Here is a 15,617-nt window from a genome sequence, read left to right as displayed (position 1 = left end):
GTTTGTAGATGTGACAACTTTTGCGCAAACCAATAAATATACAGTTATTGACTTTTTTTTTACCAAAGACATGTGGCTGAATACATTTTGGCCTAAATGTATGACTAAAATTGAGTTTATTGGATTTTTCTAATAACAAAAAGTAGAAAATATCATTTTTTTTCAAAATTTGCGGTCTTTTTACGTTTATATTGCAAAAAATAAAAATCGCAGAGGCAATCAAATACCATCAAAAGAAAGCTCTATTTGTGGGAAGAAAAGGACGCAAATTTTGTTTGGGTACAACATTGCATGACCGCGCAATTACCAGTTAAAGCAGCGCAGTGCCAAATTGTAAAAAGACCTCTGGTCATTGACCAGCAAAATGGTCCAGTCTGAAAGTGGTTAAATTAAACTTGAACTTGCCCATTCAGGTTCAAGCAACACATGATAGTTCATTTTTTTCAATACACATTTTTGATTCATTGAAATCTATGGAACCAAAAACCAGAAAAAAGTTCCTGGCTCTTTCCATAAAATGCAGAGATGTGAACTACAGTCATAGGAAACCTTGTTCAATGGACTGTAGCGTGTTTCTGCAAAACTGAAGATGCACTAAAAAATGCATAGGTGTGAACCAGGATTAAAACATGTAACATGCTCCAACACAGTGCACGGCAGTGAACAGTTGTTAATGATCCTAATACTAATTCCCTATACTAAAAAAATCTGCTCTGAAATATACACGGCATGCTCCATAATTAAAGTATTTACAATCCCATTAAAAAAAAGAAAACATCAATTATAGCGTTGACACCTACTGACCAGCCAGGTCATGATGCCCCATGCGTCTATTTGGGCAGGAAGACATACTTGGCGATTCAAGGATCTATAGTCTGCTGAGTGTGTGGAGAGCTCAGAAAATGCTTCCCTCCTGACTTCATTTATTAGACAGAGGAATCATTTGGAGTCATTATTGTCCCTGTTTGGCATCAATTCTCCTAAGTGCAAAACATTAATCATACATTTTGTTCTGGTAAAGAGGTTCTTCTTCTTAAGCTGCTGATTTGTAATGCTTTCTTTTCTCATTAATATCATTTCTGTGTCATCCTAGACTAGCCTGTCATCATTTTACATTTTCATTTATAAAGCAGTGGAAAGACACACAACTGTGCTGATGTTATCCCTCCATCTGTGTTTGTGCATGGTTTACACATTGTTATATTCATTACTATTGTGCAATTGAAACATTTAACGTAAACTCAAAGTGGAACTAAATCACCAATTTACTGGTTTCCCCAAAAGAGAGCTCAAATTAGAAATGTTTAATAATTATTTTCCCAATGATGTAATGCAAATATGGGTCAGCACGATGGGTGAGCCTTTACACCAGGTGTGTGCATATAGACATCATCCGCCTTCATTGTTCTGTGCTCTGCTCCCAGCACAGTGACCATGATGTCACCATTTACAATTGGTAGGCGGTGTAAGGGGATCCTAATAATGTTACAGCCGATCATTCAGGAAGCCTGCCTCTGCCTCCCATCTTTCAGAACCATTAAAGAACCTGTGGAAACCAGCTCAGTTGGGCTTATTTCTACTGTAAAGTGGATCTCCAGACTCACCCCGTAATTATTTTTTTTATTTTTTTACACGCCTGCCTACCTTGATGCAGGTTTTAAGCATTTCAGATAGTCACCCGCCCAGAGGAGCCAGCATTCTGCAGGACTCTCATATTCTGCCCCGCACCGCCACCTTCTTATATGATGTAATTGCCAGCTCTTCTGGTTTAAGGAGCTGGGCCTCATGATGATGCGCCCCTATGCCTGCCCCCTCCTCCTTTGAGAACTATGGATCCTGGGAAATGTGACAAACATATCCTAGGAGGCAAAGGGAGGACAGCACACATCATTCTCCTAGGGTGGTGGTTCTCAATCTCTCTAGGGCCGTGACCCCTTGATAACATTTCCCAAGTTGTGGGGACCCCTAACAGTAAAATTATTTTTGTAGCGTGGGTTGTCAGCCCCCAAGGCAAGACAAGTAATTTGCGCCACTAAACCACGGACATTTAGTGCTCCCTGAGTCCCTTCCACTCGTACAGTATTGAAACCCCTTATGGTACATTTTAGGATGTTCCACTCTTTCTCTTTGTTCTCCTTTATTTCCTTTTTTATCTCTCTCCAATCCTAATTTCTTGTTTTGTTTTTTTCCCCCCATCCCTCTCTCTAGTCGTCTTTCTTCTTCTTTTCTCTTATTCTTTCTCTCCCTTTTTCTTTGTTCCTCCCCCTCTTTTCCTCTCCTTTCCACATATTCTCTATTTTTATTCCTTCTCTTACTTCTTGCAGGGGGGGTGGGGGAAAAGGGATGAGTGGAGCGCTGGCGGGGAGTTGGGATGAGTGGCAGTGCTGGCGGAGAGTTCTGATCAGCCAACTTAGGTGCTCTTAATCAAGGTCATCTACTGATCTGAGAACTGTAGTGGGGACTTTTAATGCAAACTACAATCGCGGGTAGTGTTACTAACTGTGTCTCCAACTTTGTGATGTCTTGCAGCAGTGACACACCTATGCTGAAATCAGGAGATAGGGTTTCCTCCAGCCCCTCCCACTTCACATTCCTCACCAGTCAGTCTCTGCCCCCCAGCCATGCTGCCCGTGATCTGAATGGACAACTGCAAAGAGGCCAAGTGGGCGGTTGTGGTCTCCAGGAACAGCCCTGCTGGGCGGTCGTGAAAAGGCTGGGAGAGCGTTGCGGGATTCAGGAGCAGTCCAGGATTTGGTGACCCCTGGCAAATCGTCCCCCGGTTGAGAACCTCTGCCCTAGGGGAATGACATGGATTCACTCATACATCTCATCTGATCCGCATACTGAGTAACTAGAGTAATCTAGTCTGGCCTTGTCACTGCAGACTTGTATTTCAGTGTTTGCACTAATGCCGCATACACACGATCAGACTATCCGTCGGACCAGAGTCCACTGGACAATCCGCCCGTATGTGGGCTCCGGCGGACTTTTTTTTCCCCAAAAGTCCGGCGGACTTAGAAAGTGGTTTTAACTCAACAATTCTGCAGCGGACAATCCGGCCGTCTGTGTGCTAGTCCACCTGACTTTTGAAATGAACGCACTTTCCCGCACACGGAGAAAAGTCCGTTAATTTTGAACGTGGCTCCAGGTAGCCGGGTGGGATGCCATAGTAGTCCAGTCTGAATAATGTGTCCGGGTTTCAGGCAGTCTGAAACTCGGACGCATTATTCTAAACCCAAACTGTCCGGGGTGAATCCCGGACAGGTGGCAACCCTATTTCTTGTAGACTTTTATTAGTTTGGGCATTTTTGATGATTTTTCTGAAAGCGCACCAAATATGCAGCATGCAGGACTTTTGGTGCACGTTCAGAAAACGCACCAAAAATGCCCATTCCAATAGACGTCTATGGGAAACTGTGGGTTACCAGCTTTAAAATCACAGGTACACTACAGCCAAACCGCAGTGTGTTAGTGTGAAATCTCCTTAAGGCCTGGTTCACACTAACAGATTTTTTAGTGCGTTTTCAGTTTTGCAGAAACATACTACAGTCCATTTAACATGGTTTCTTATGAATGTAATTCACATTTATGCATTTTATGGAAAGGGGCAGGGACTTTTTCCTGGTTGTTGTTTCCATAGACTTCAATGGATCAAAAGCATGTATTGAAAAACACAAAATGCACCTGAAATATGCAAACGGCAATCTGCATAGGTGTGAATCAGGCCTAAAACTCTTATGCTGCGTACACACGATCAGACTATCCGGTGGACTTAGTCTGGCGGACAAACCGCCAGACTTTCCGAAACGAGTGGACCTGCCCACACACAACCGGACTATGGCGGGAGTCTGCCGTACTTTTGAAATGAACGTACTTGCCCACACACGGAGGAAAGTCCGTTCATTTTGAACGGGGCTCCAGGTAGCCAGGACTAGCGAAGGAAGTCAATGTCGCCGCCTTCAGCGGCGAGATTGACACGTCGCTGGCCCTGTCACCTGGTATGGACTTAAAGGGGAAGCCCTACGCTGAAAAAACGGCGTGGGGGTCCCCCCCAAGGTCCATATAAGACCCTTATCCGAGCACGCAACCCGGCCGGTCAGGAAAGGGGGTGGGGACGAGCAAGCGCCCCCCCCTCCTGACCCGTACCAGGCCACGTGCTCTCAACATGGGCAGGTGCTTTCGGGAAGGGGGGCCCTGCGGCCCCCTCACCCCAAAGCACCTTGTCCCCATGTTGATGAGGACAAGGGCCTCTTCCAGACAACCCTGCCCGTTGGTTGTCTGGGTCTGCAGACAGGGGGCTTATCGGAATCCGGGAGCCCCCTTTAATAGTCAGACTGGACTACTATGGCTTCCCACCAGGGTTACTGGCTGCAGTTGTCTAAGCAGAGAGTGTCTGTTACATTCTATTTTATGCTGCCCAAAGCCAGCACTAACAATCCCCCCCCCCCCCCAAATACACACACAGATGGGAGAGGAGAGAGGGCTTGATCTGCACCTCTTCCTCCCGCCCCTACCCCTTTGTATCTGCCCACATTCTAATCCTCAGCACTGTGCCTCAGAAAAGGAAAGTGGGAGCTGGAAATTTGAAGTCTAGCAACCTCAGATACATCTGGGTGAGAGGTGCTAACTGCCAAGGGGTGAGTGAGCTCACCATCCATCCCTGTCTATGACTGAAGTCTCCCCCCTCTCTTTCCTGTCTCTGAGTGAGTATACTAAGGTAAATCAGGGTTCTTCGAGCACCCCTTACATCAGAGTTCCCCTTTACACCAGAGTCCACAGTGTTCCCCATTACATCAGAGTCCTCTCCATCCATCAGATTTCTCAGTGTTCCCACTTAAATTAGGGTTCCCAGAGCATCCTTATGTTAAAGTCCCCAGAGTTCTCCCTTACATCAGAGTCTGCAGAATCCCCCCTTACAATGAATGGGAACTCTGTGAGTTCAGATGTAAAAGGGGAACTCTGTGGACTCTTATCTAAAGGGGGCCTCTTGTTATTAACTTCATATGATTAGAAATGTTATTTAATAGCAAAGTATATGTATAGTTTGTACAACAAAAAAAATTGCTGTGTGCCACTAAAGTGTTCGGGTTTGACTTGAAGAAAAGGTGGCAACCCTAATAGGAAAGTGCTGGTAACCGGCACAAAAACTGCAGGTACAATGCATCCATGCTGCGGCCAAACTGCTGCACAGCACTGTGAAAGCTCCCCTATATTTCCTGCATAGAATGAGATGTTTACAACCATTTCCATTTTATGGTGTTAGTTTTCTTAATGGAAAATCCATCTCTGCAAACATAACCGTTACTCAGACATTCCCGTCAGAGACATATTATAAATAATGATTCATTTAGAGAGAGAGAGCATTGCCATGTTAAAGTTTTATACATTTAAAAGCCTTGCTGTCTGCATTTCAATTAAAGGGAGGATGTTTTCAAATAAGACGTGTGATCTGCTCACTCCACATTTCGGAGGCCCAATACAAGATAGAGAGTGAGACAGCTGGGGTGACGCTGCAATTTATTATGTCTTGTCCATTAAAGAAATAGAATTTTTAAAACATCCAGAGAAAGCATACAGATGTTTAACCGCTTCAGCTCTGGAAGATTTTACCCCCTTCCTGACCAGAGCACTTTTTGCGATTCGGCACTTCGTCGCTTTAACTGAAAATTGCGCGGTCGTGCGACATTGCACCCAAACAAAATTTATGTCATTTTTTTCCCCACAAAATAGAGCTTTCTTTTGGTGTTATTTGATCACCTCTGCGGTTTTTATTTTTTGCGCTAGAAACAAAAAAAAGCAACAATTTTGAAAAAAAATAAATATTTTTTACTTTTTGCTATAATAAATATCCCCCCAAAAAATATAAAAATAACGTTTTTTTTCCTCAGTTTAGGCCAATGCTTTTATTCTTCTACATATTTTTGGCAAAAAAAATCGCAATAAGCGTATATTGATTGGTTTGCGCAAAAGTTATAGCATCTATAAAATAGGGGATAGTTTTATGGCATTTTTATTATAATTTTTTTTTTATTAATTAGTAATGGCGGCGATCTGCAATTTTTATCGGGACTGCGACATTATGGCGGACATGTCAGACAATTTTGACACATTTTTGAGACCATTGGCATTTTTATAGCAATCAGTGCTATACAAATGCACTGATTACTGTAAAAATTTCACTGGCAGTGAAGGGGTTAACCACTAGGGGACGATCAAGGGGTTAATGTGTTCCCTAGTGTGTGTTCTAACTGAATGGGGGAGGCGACTGTGTAGGGGAAGAGATAGATACGCTGTATGAACAGGCAATCTGTCACTACTCCCCTCTGAAAACCGGAAACACACCCAGATCCCGGTTCTCTGTTTGCACCGAGCGATCTCGGGAGCCCGGCGGTGATCGTGACCACTGGGCAGTCGTATCGGCTCCGTGGGCGAGCAGGGGGCACGCACTCCTAATGGCCACATGGCGAAGCAACGTTACATAATGTCGTTTCGCCCAGCCACGCCATTCTGCAGCAGTAAAACTGCGGCAGCTGGTCGGCACGTGGTTAAAATAAGAAAACTATTTCAAGGATCAGTTTTCCTAGAGAAGGTGTCAAATTATTAGGGTTCCTTCTATTGGGGAGATTTCTCTTCATTTCCTGTCTTGGGAGGCGCAATAAGAAGTAATAGGATATTTTCCCAAAGTGAGGGAAATTCCCTTAAGGCCTGGTTCACACCTATGCATTTTGTAGTACATTTTCAGTTTTACAGAAACACAGTACAGTCCATTTAAAGTGTTGTAAAGTGTTGTAAACCCAGAAAAAGAAAAAAAACCCTGTAAGACAAATGCATAATGAGCTATCCATCGCATAGCATAACTTAAAAAATACAACGTTCTATTTAAAGGTTGAGTCAGAGACCCTCTCTAGGAGGTCCTCTGGAGGCAGCAAGTGTTCTGTATGGTGGGGGGGCCCCCTTATTCAGCGATACTGCAATGGCAGCCGATGCGATGATGACTAGACGTGCAGAATGGAAAAACTTGTTTAGTTTCGGATAGATTTATTATGTTACTAATTTAGTTTTGTTGATTCCTTTCAGAATTAGTTTACTTTAGGTTCCTTTTAGCTTTGTTTAGTTTAATTTTCCAACGAAATAAAATATTTCGAAACAATTTGAATTTGGATGGGTCGAAAAATGGACAATGATGTCACAAGGGGGCGGGGTCACCCTTTCTCATCATCGTGTAACTCCGCCGCTATTTAAGAAAGGTCAGATGGAGGAGCAGGCAGTCAGCGGGGAGCCTTCGACCAGGCCGGAGGATTTTTCTTTTTTTGGCGGTGTGGTAGGAGGTGTGATTTACAGTATTGTCAAAAACTCGTGTAGTGTCTTTATTCCCTTTATTCCCTTTCTACACTTTTTTGGTGAATTGGTAGGGGTATGTACCCCATACTCATTCACATGGGGGGCTCCAAAGCACCCCCCCATTATGAGGGCATGTGGCCTGGTATGGCTCATGAGGGAGGGCGCTTGCTGGGCTGCATGCTCAGATAAGGGTCTTGTATGGATTTTGGGGAGGACCCCCCACGGCATTTTTTTTTTTTTTTTGTAAAAATTTTGGCGTGGGGTTCCCTTAACCACTTGCCGACCAGCCACAGTATATATACTGTGGCAGGTTGGCTCTCCTGTGCAAACTGTCGTACCAAGTCAGTGCCCACTGACAGCTGATGAGTGATCGGTTGTTAATGACGAAGCGGACCGGCTTCCTGGCCCCACTCCTTAACAACCAGCTATTCTTCACATAGAATTTGAATCAGTCAATCGGTTTTCAACTGATCCGAATTCAAATTGTTCCAAAAATGTGGAATTCTTTAGAAAGGGAATAAACAACAAAAAATTTGTTACTATTTCATTCTGAGATTCGGACACATCCAAATCTCCGAATAACCAAAAATGTGTCCGAATTTACATTTGGCATTAAACGAATTTCACGTGTCTAATGACGACTCTCCCAGTGATTCTGGATGCAGGTGTCCCAGGTCACCAGTCCCTCACCTGATCAGCTTCCTGGTTCCAGCTTCCAGCACAGCAGCTCGCTGTCTCTCTGAAAACTGCACAGCTTGGCATAGCACACCTTGGCACAGCATGTCTCTCTTTGTCACATACCTTCAGGTAGAGCCTGATTAGCACAGGAAAGCCTCCCGTCCAGCCCTGGTTCAGGGTGGTTGCAACAGTGGCCGCAAGAGCATGGTGAGGTAGGAGTGCCTGCGATGTTCACCATAGCAGGTGAGGCAGCCGGCTGCTGCAGTTTATGGCTGTGAATGCAGGCATGTTGTGGATGCAGGGGTGCTGTAGATGCAGGTAGGTTTCAGGTTCCGGGGTACTGCGAATGCAGGTACGTAGAGACTATAGCAAGTGGAAGAGACTGGTGCAGAGTCAGACAAGCCAGGTTATACACAGAAGATCAAGTACATTAAGAACATCAAGCAAAGAATAGTCAAAGTTCAGGCAGAGGCTTGGCAACGGAGAATCAAGCAGATAAAGAAGAATCAAGGTCAAGCAAGCCGGGGTCAGGAGTGGCGAGAATCAGAATAGTCAGGAAGCCGGGTCATAATCAAATAAAAGGTAGGCACAGGAACAGGATCCAGGGTAAAGCTGCAGATCAAACAGCAAGGATCTTGTCGCCAGTGCTAATGTACACCCGCGTACTCGCGCGCACATGTTCGTGCATGCGCATATTCATTCATGCAATTTTTTATTATATCCTTTCATGTGACAATACTGAAGAAATGACACTTTGCTACAATGTAAAGTAGTGAGTTTACAGCTTGTATAACAGTGTAAATTTGCTGTTCCCTCAAGATAACTCAACACACAGCCATTAATGTCTAAACCACTGGCAACAAAAGTGAGTACATCCCTAAATGAAAATGTCCAAATTGGGCCCAAAGTGTCAATATTTTTTGTGGCCACCATTATTTTCCAGCACTGCTTTAACCCTCTTGGGCATGGAGTTCACCAAACTTCACAGGTTGCTTGCCACTGGAGTCCTCTTCCACTTCTCCATGACGACATCACAGAGCTGGTGGATGTTATAGACTCCTCCACCTTTCATTTGAGGATGCCCCACAGATACTCAATAGGGTTTAGGTCTGGAGACATGCTTGGCCAGTCCATCACCTTTACCCTCAGCTTCTTTAGCAAGGCAGTGGTCATCTTGGAGGTGTGTTTAGGATGTGTGTTGGAATACTGCCCTACAGCCCAGTCTCCAAAGGAAGGGGATCATGCTCTGCTTTAGTATGTCACAGAACATTTTGGCATTCATGGTTCTCTCAATGAACTGTAGCTCCCCAGTGCTCATGCAGGCCCAGACCATGACACTCTCACCACCATGATGGACTGAAAGCAAGGCACACTTGTCTTTGTACTCCTCACCTGGTTGCTGCCACACATGCTTGACACCATCTGAACCAAATAAGTTTATATTGGTCTCATCAGAACCCAGGACACGGTTCCTGTAATTCTTGTCCTTAGTATGCTTGTCTTCGGTAAACTACAGGCTTTCTTGTGCATCATCTTTAGAAGAGGCTTCCTTCTGGGGCGACAATTTGATGCAGCGTGCAGCGTATGGTCTGAGCACTGACAGGGTGACCCCCCAACCTCTGCAGCAAGGCTGACAGCACTCATACGTCTATTTCCCAAAGACAACCTCTGGATATGACGCTGAGCACATGCACTCAACTTCTTTGGTCGACCATGGCGAGGCCTGTTCTGAGTGGAACCTGTCCTGTTAAACCGCTGTATGGTCTTGGCCACCGTGCTGCAGCTCAGTTTCAGGGTCTTGGCAATGTTCTTATAGCCTAGGCCATCTTAATGTAGAGCAACATTTTTTTTTTTCAGATAATCAGAGAGTTCTTTGCCATATAGGGCCATGTTGGACTTCCATTGACCAGTATGAGAGAGTGAGAGCTATAACACCAAATTTAACACACCTGCTCCCCATTCACACCTGAGACTTTGTAACAGTAACGAGTCACATTACATTGGTGAGGGAAAATGGCTAATTGGGGCCAATTTGGACATTTTCACTTAGGGGCGTGCTCACTTTTGTTGCCAGCGGTTTACACATTAATGGCTGTGTGTTGAGTTCTTTTTGAGGGGACAGCAAATTAACACTGCTATACAAGCTGTACACTCACTACTTTACATTGTAGCAAAGTGTAATTTCGTCAGTGTTGTCACATGAAAAGATATAATAAACTATGAAACACTACTTGGCAAGCCCATTGCTGAACTATTGTGCATGGAACGACAACTAGCTCAACATCTCTTTACTGCAACTAGATTGACAATTGTGAGAGCATGGAAAACCCCTACACTAAGCTTTGAGGCAGTCAAAAATCGCCTGAACGATGTCATGGTTAATGAGAAGCTGATGGCTGTTCTTTCTGATACGCACGACAAATTCCTCAAGGTTTGGCAACCCTGGATTGCATACCATCACTCTTCTAGGTTTGATGTAGCATTACTATCATTATAGGACTCCTGCCGTGCACACCCCGTGGAAGCCTTACCCCCCTCCCTCTTTCTTTCTGCTCCCCTTACCCCCTGCCCCCCCCCCCTTGTTTTGCGCTATTCTTTTTCCCATTTTCACATCTCTATCACTTCTCCCTTTTCTCCTGACCTCTTTTCTTCTATGCTCTTTCTTTTTACTCTTTTCTCGAGGATGCTAACCTTCAGGTAACAATGTGGTGTATTGCACACTCCTACTACAGGTTCATAAGCAGCCCGGAATGACCCGGGTCTCGGATCATCTAATTCATAGACCCTCCTTATTTGAGTCTAGTACGGGATCATCGCTCCTGTTTCTTCTATACTGATAGAGGCCGTTAGGCCCTGATTTGCTATGTATACCATATGTTATAATGCTCTGTTGTAAACCTGTTCTGTTGGCATATATGACAATAAAACTTTTGTAAAAGAAAAGATATACCGTATATACTCGAGTATAGGCCGACCCGAATATAAGCCGAGGCCCCCAATTTACCCCCAAAAAAACTGGCAAACTTATTGACTCGTGTATAAGCCGAGGGTGAGACATGCCTGTCCATCCCTGTGTGTGTGTCCGTCCATCCCTGTGTGTCCGTCCATCCCTGTGTGTCCGTCCATCCCTGTGTGTCCGTCCATCCCTGTGTGTCCGTCCATCCATCCCTGTGTGTGTGTGTGTCCATCCATCCATCCATCCCTGTGTGTGTGTGTCTCCATCCATCCATCCATCCATCCCTGTGTGTGTGTGTCTCCATCCATCCATCCATCCATCCCTGTGTGTGTGTCTCCATCCATCCATCCATCCATCCATCCCTGTGTGTGTCTCCATCCATCCCTGTGTGTGTGTGTGTGTGTGTGTGTGTCCAGCCTACCTTTGTCCCGAGCCTCCGTCCCGTGCCTTGCCTCCTTGCCTCCGTCCCGTGCCGTGCCTTGCCTTGCATCCGTCCCGTGTCGTGCCTTGCCTTGCCCCCGTCCCGTCCCGTCCCGTGCCGTGCCGTGCCTTGCCTTGCCTCCGTCCCGTGCCCTCTTCGTCGGCGGCCATTGTAAAATTCAAAAGCTGCGCCGCCGCCTTCGCCTGTGATAGGCGGAACACTGAATTTCCCAGCAGCCTGTGTTCCGCCTATCACAGACGTCGTATCATCCTCGTCCGTAGTACGAGGATGATACGATGTCCGTGATAGGCGGAACACAGGCTGCTGGGAAATTCAGTGTTCCGCCTATCACAGGCGAAGGCGGAGCCGGAGGCGCGGCTTTTGAATAGAATGGCCGCTGTCTGTCTGCTCGACACGCTGATCGAGCGGGCAGACAGCGATGACTCGAGTATAAGCCGAGGGGGGCACTTTCAGCCTCAAAAAAGAGGCTGAAAATCTCGGCTTATACTCGAGTATATACGGTAATAAAATATTTACAAAAATGTGAGGGGTGTACTCACTTTTGTGAGATACTGTAACTACAGAACATAAGGGCCCATAGCAAAATTATGATGGGGCCCCAGTGACCTTCTTACTGATCTTAAGGTATTTTTTTTTTTTGTTTTGGATAGAATGGAATGGGATTAGAACATCTGTCAATTTTTATTCCTCTCTGTGTCCCGTTAAAGAGATTCACCCTCTCTACTCGTCCTATTTACCATTATCATTGAAAGTAAAAAGAAAATCACAAATTTTGGGTTGTCCCCAGAAAAGTAATAGAGGGGAAATCTTCCAATGGGGACACTAGTTCCGGTGACCTGGGGTCCCCAAGGAAATCCCTTAATTTGCAGAGATCTCCTCTTACTTCCTTTTTGGATATGGGACAGGAAGTTAAGGGAAACCTCCACAATGGGACACTGGTGGTGGTAAAAATCTGACAGGGGTTATAACCCTCCCTTACTCTATCCAAAATGAAAAAGAAAAGTTTTGCCTATAGTTCTACTTTAAACACGAAGTATGTTTAAATCAAATACATGTAGCAGGAGAGCTGTCAGCATAGTTAATAGACTACAAGGGACCAGAGCTGTGGATAGAAGTTGTCAGGGAAAAAAGGTGCATAATTGCAGGGAATTCATTTTTAACTGTAATTTTCCAGTTAACCATATTACGTTCTCAGCACCTTTGATGTAAGATTAGGTAAAATCTCCTCTCACCCCCTACAGTCACTGCAGCAAGCAAGTCCTGAAGGAGCTGATCTAATAAAAAAAAAAAAACAAGGCTTGTAGAAGCAATCATAATAACTATTACATTATTTTATATAGATACATAATTATTAGCACACGCATAATGTATGATCCTAATACAAACATATTTAAATTGTATTATTTTGCAAAACTACAAAAAGCTTTTTTTTGTCAGGTTTTAGCTGAGGAGACAATTTGGGATTTTTGTAGCCCAGGAAGACTTTATTTACAGGGTTAATTTCAGTGCTGGCTGGGATGACCAGCAGCTCTGAGGACAATAAATCTACACTTCTGAAACAGCTGGACTAGTTCTCCTTACTGTATACCCAATGTAGCACCCTGGTGTTTAGGCAGGGTTGCTAACCAATTTTGTTTGCCAGGTAGTTATTGCCCTGGCTAATTGGATGGTCTTGGCCTTGATTGGCTGGGTGGGATCCATCATCACCTGTGCCATGCCAATGTGGAAGGTACCTGCATTCATCGGGAACAACATTGCGGTGGCGCAGATCATCTGGGAAGGACTGTGGATGAATTGCATCGTTCAAAGCACCGGGCAGATGCAGTGCAAGGTCTACGACTCCATGTTGGCCTTGCCTCAAGATCTTCAAGCTGCCCGCGCCCTCACTGTCATCTGTATTCTTGTGGCTGTCCTAGGCCTGCTCATCGGCATTGTGGGAGCCAAATCTACCAACTGTGTGGAAAATGAGAACACCAAGGCGAGGGTCAGCCTGGTGTCCGGTGTGATCTTTGTGGTGGCAGGGATCCTAATACTCATTCGTGTCTGCTGGTCAGCCAACACCATCATCCGTGACTTCTACAACCCACTGGTGACAGATGCCCAGAAGAGGGAGTTGGGGGCTGCTATCTACATTGGCTGGGCTTCCGCTGCTCTGATGCTGCTGGGTGGGGGGCTTCTGTGCTGTTCCTGCCCCAAGAAAGATGATGCCCCATACTCTGCCCGCTATACTGCTGCCCCCTCTGGGGCTCGCAGTGAGTACACCACCAAGAACTACGTGTGAGGACTAATGGGATGCCTTATTATGGCATGAAGACAGACTTGAGGAGGGGGGGTGCTTGTGCTGGATTTTATGTAACTTCCATGTTTAATAAAATTATTCTTTTGTAGAACCGAAAAAAAAAAAAATTGTTAGGAGATCCACTGATTTCACCCTAATTCTGCAATTGCTGCACTTCTCTCTTCTGTCACTAGGTGGCATTGCAGCTGGTGACATTAGTTAGAAGAGGGCATAGCAAGGACAGATTATGAATGGATGGGGTGTCTCAGTCAATAGGCAGGGGTTTCTTTAAGCCCCTTGGTCTGCTGGGAGAGCTTATTTATTTGGGTAGAGTCAGGTGATCCAGGTTCTGTGCCACATGGACAGCTGTCTGGGTGGATGTGTGTTATGTCGTCCCGGCTGCTAGGCCAGAAGCCTGAGGCCTATCCTGGGGACACCTGGCTGCTAGGCTGCCTGAGGCCTATCCAGGAGCAGGAGAAGCAGTGTAGGGTAGGGACTGCAGGATTGGAGTCCAACCGAGTAGTGAAGTTTCTGCTGGACAGGGAACCAGTGTGGTCGGAAGTGAAGGGGAAGCTGTCACCACTAAGGGGCCATCCACTTTGTTACCGGAGACTACTGTGAGTAAGCTGAAGCAAGTACCAGAGCAATCTTCTCCCCAGCCGTGAGACGAGGGACGGTGGAGAAATGGGAAAGCATCAGCAAGTGCCAAGCCAGGAACCCAGCAGGATAGCGGGGGTGATAGTTGAGGAGTATACAGCGGGATAGCTGTGGAAGAGCTCAGGGGATCCAGTGACGACTGGGATCTGGAAGTCTAGTGAGAGCTGGGAGTGACGATCTACAGTGGGATACTGTGAGATAAGTACTGGACTGTTCTGTGTTATCCAGAGTTATGTACAACTACCATTAGTGACTGTTGCAAGATTAGTTGCCATAGGAGATAGAGGTCCTACCTATGCAGAAGTGTTATCTGGCTGAAGGCCTTTCACTATATAGCTGTCTACTTATAGAAGTCTCTGAGTCTGCCAATTACCATTGCATCTACTCAAGGGTGTCCTGGCCCTATGGGTATTTAATGGGATTCCCACAGTTCTGTTAAGAGACAATAAATCTCTTATTTGCATTCAAAAAAGTGACTGGCATCCACCATTCTTTTTGCATCACTCCCACAATGCTTGGTAACCCACTCTACGAGTAAGGATGTCAGCTCTCCCTAACCCCTAGGTCACCATTAAGCCTCTGGGGCCCCCAGGACATTGCTACACCTGTAATAGGGGGATCTTTGATTAGCAACCCCAATTCTGAATTATGCTCATATGTGTCTGACATTGGCTTTTCTTGATGGGAAATATCACAGTGGATATAGGGTCAATGTCAACAGAAACTGCTGCAGTCCTAAATGATACAGTGCTGAATTTGTGTTATCTTCACATGCACGCTGATTTTCTATTTTTAATTTCCCTCAAGAGCCCCCCTAATGGGGCCCCCTTCAATCCCTAGGCCCCAATGCAGCCACATTGGCTGCTATGGTTATTGCCTCTATGTGTCAAAAAACATGAAAAAGCCTATAGGTCCTCTTTAACTATGTAATGTCTGCTTGGATCCTGATCCTCTATTCTTCTTTATTGTTTTGCTGTGGAATGCGTGTGGGCCTTTTCACACAGAGCATCTTTGTGTTTTCACACTCACAGGCAAAACATGCAGCAATTTAGTGTGAAATGCCTCCATTAGCGCAATGTAAAATCAAGCTTTGGTATGTCTGCAAATGAAGATTAAACTGATACCACATTGCAGTTATGAAAATGCCAGGAGTGCTATACCTAGAAATAGCGAATTGTCCTGGGTTATTGGCCTCAGATCCTACATTAGAAAATGGTATTTAATGGGATTGCCCTGCAGATATTGACACTATGTACTAAATCCTT

General features: G+C 45.3%; 1 protein-coding gene across 2 annotated transcripts; it reads left to right on the top strand.

Moving 5' to 3' along the window:
• The first annotated feature begins 7,485 nt into the window (after positions 1-7,485).
• LOC143990077 (claudin-4-like) lies at positions 7,486-13,698 on the top strand. 2 transcript variants are annotated; one of them, XM_077490280.1, is made up of 2 exons: positions 7,486-7,516; positions 13,085-13,698. In XM_077490280.1, the coding sequence occupies exons 1-2, from the start codon at positions 7,486-7,488 to the stop codon at positions 13,696-13,698; spliced, it is 645 nt and encodes a 214-aa protein (XP_077346406.1). The 2 variants fall into 2 exon arrangements, with proteins under 2 accessions (XP_077346406.1, XP_077346407.1); XM_077490281.1 differs by lacking the exon at positions 7,486-7,516 and having other exon boundaries at positions 13,084-13,698.
• Positions 13,699-15,617: the final 1,919 nt, after the last annotated feature.

Source organism: Lithobates pipiens, unplaced genomic scaffold (genome assembly GCF_037356315.1).
Source record: "Lithobates pipiens isolate NorthernLeopardFrog02 unplaced genomic scaffold, aLitPip1_a1.2 Scaffold_18, whole genome shotgun sequence".
In the NCBI taxonomy this organism is placed as follows: Eukaryota; Metazoa; Chordata; class Amphibia; order Anura; family Ranidae; genus Lithobates; species Lithobates pipiens.
This window is presented reverse-complemented; position numbering and strand designations above follow the sequence as displayed.

Bases quoted from the DNA above. Each gene is read 5' to 3' on its own strand.
- LOC143990077 (XM_077490280.1), top strand. From the start codon at position 7,486: ATGGCTCATGAGGGAGGGCGCTTGCTGGGCT. The intron at 7,517-13,084 runs GCATGCTCAGAT...TGGCTAATTGGA, and splicing joins GGGAGGGCGCTTGCTGGGCT to TGGTCTTGGCCTTGATTGGC.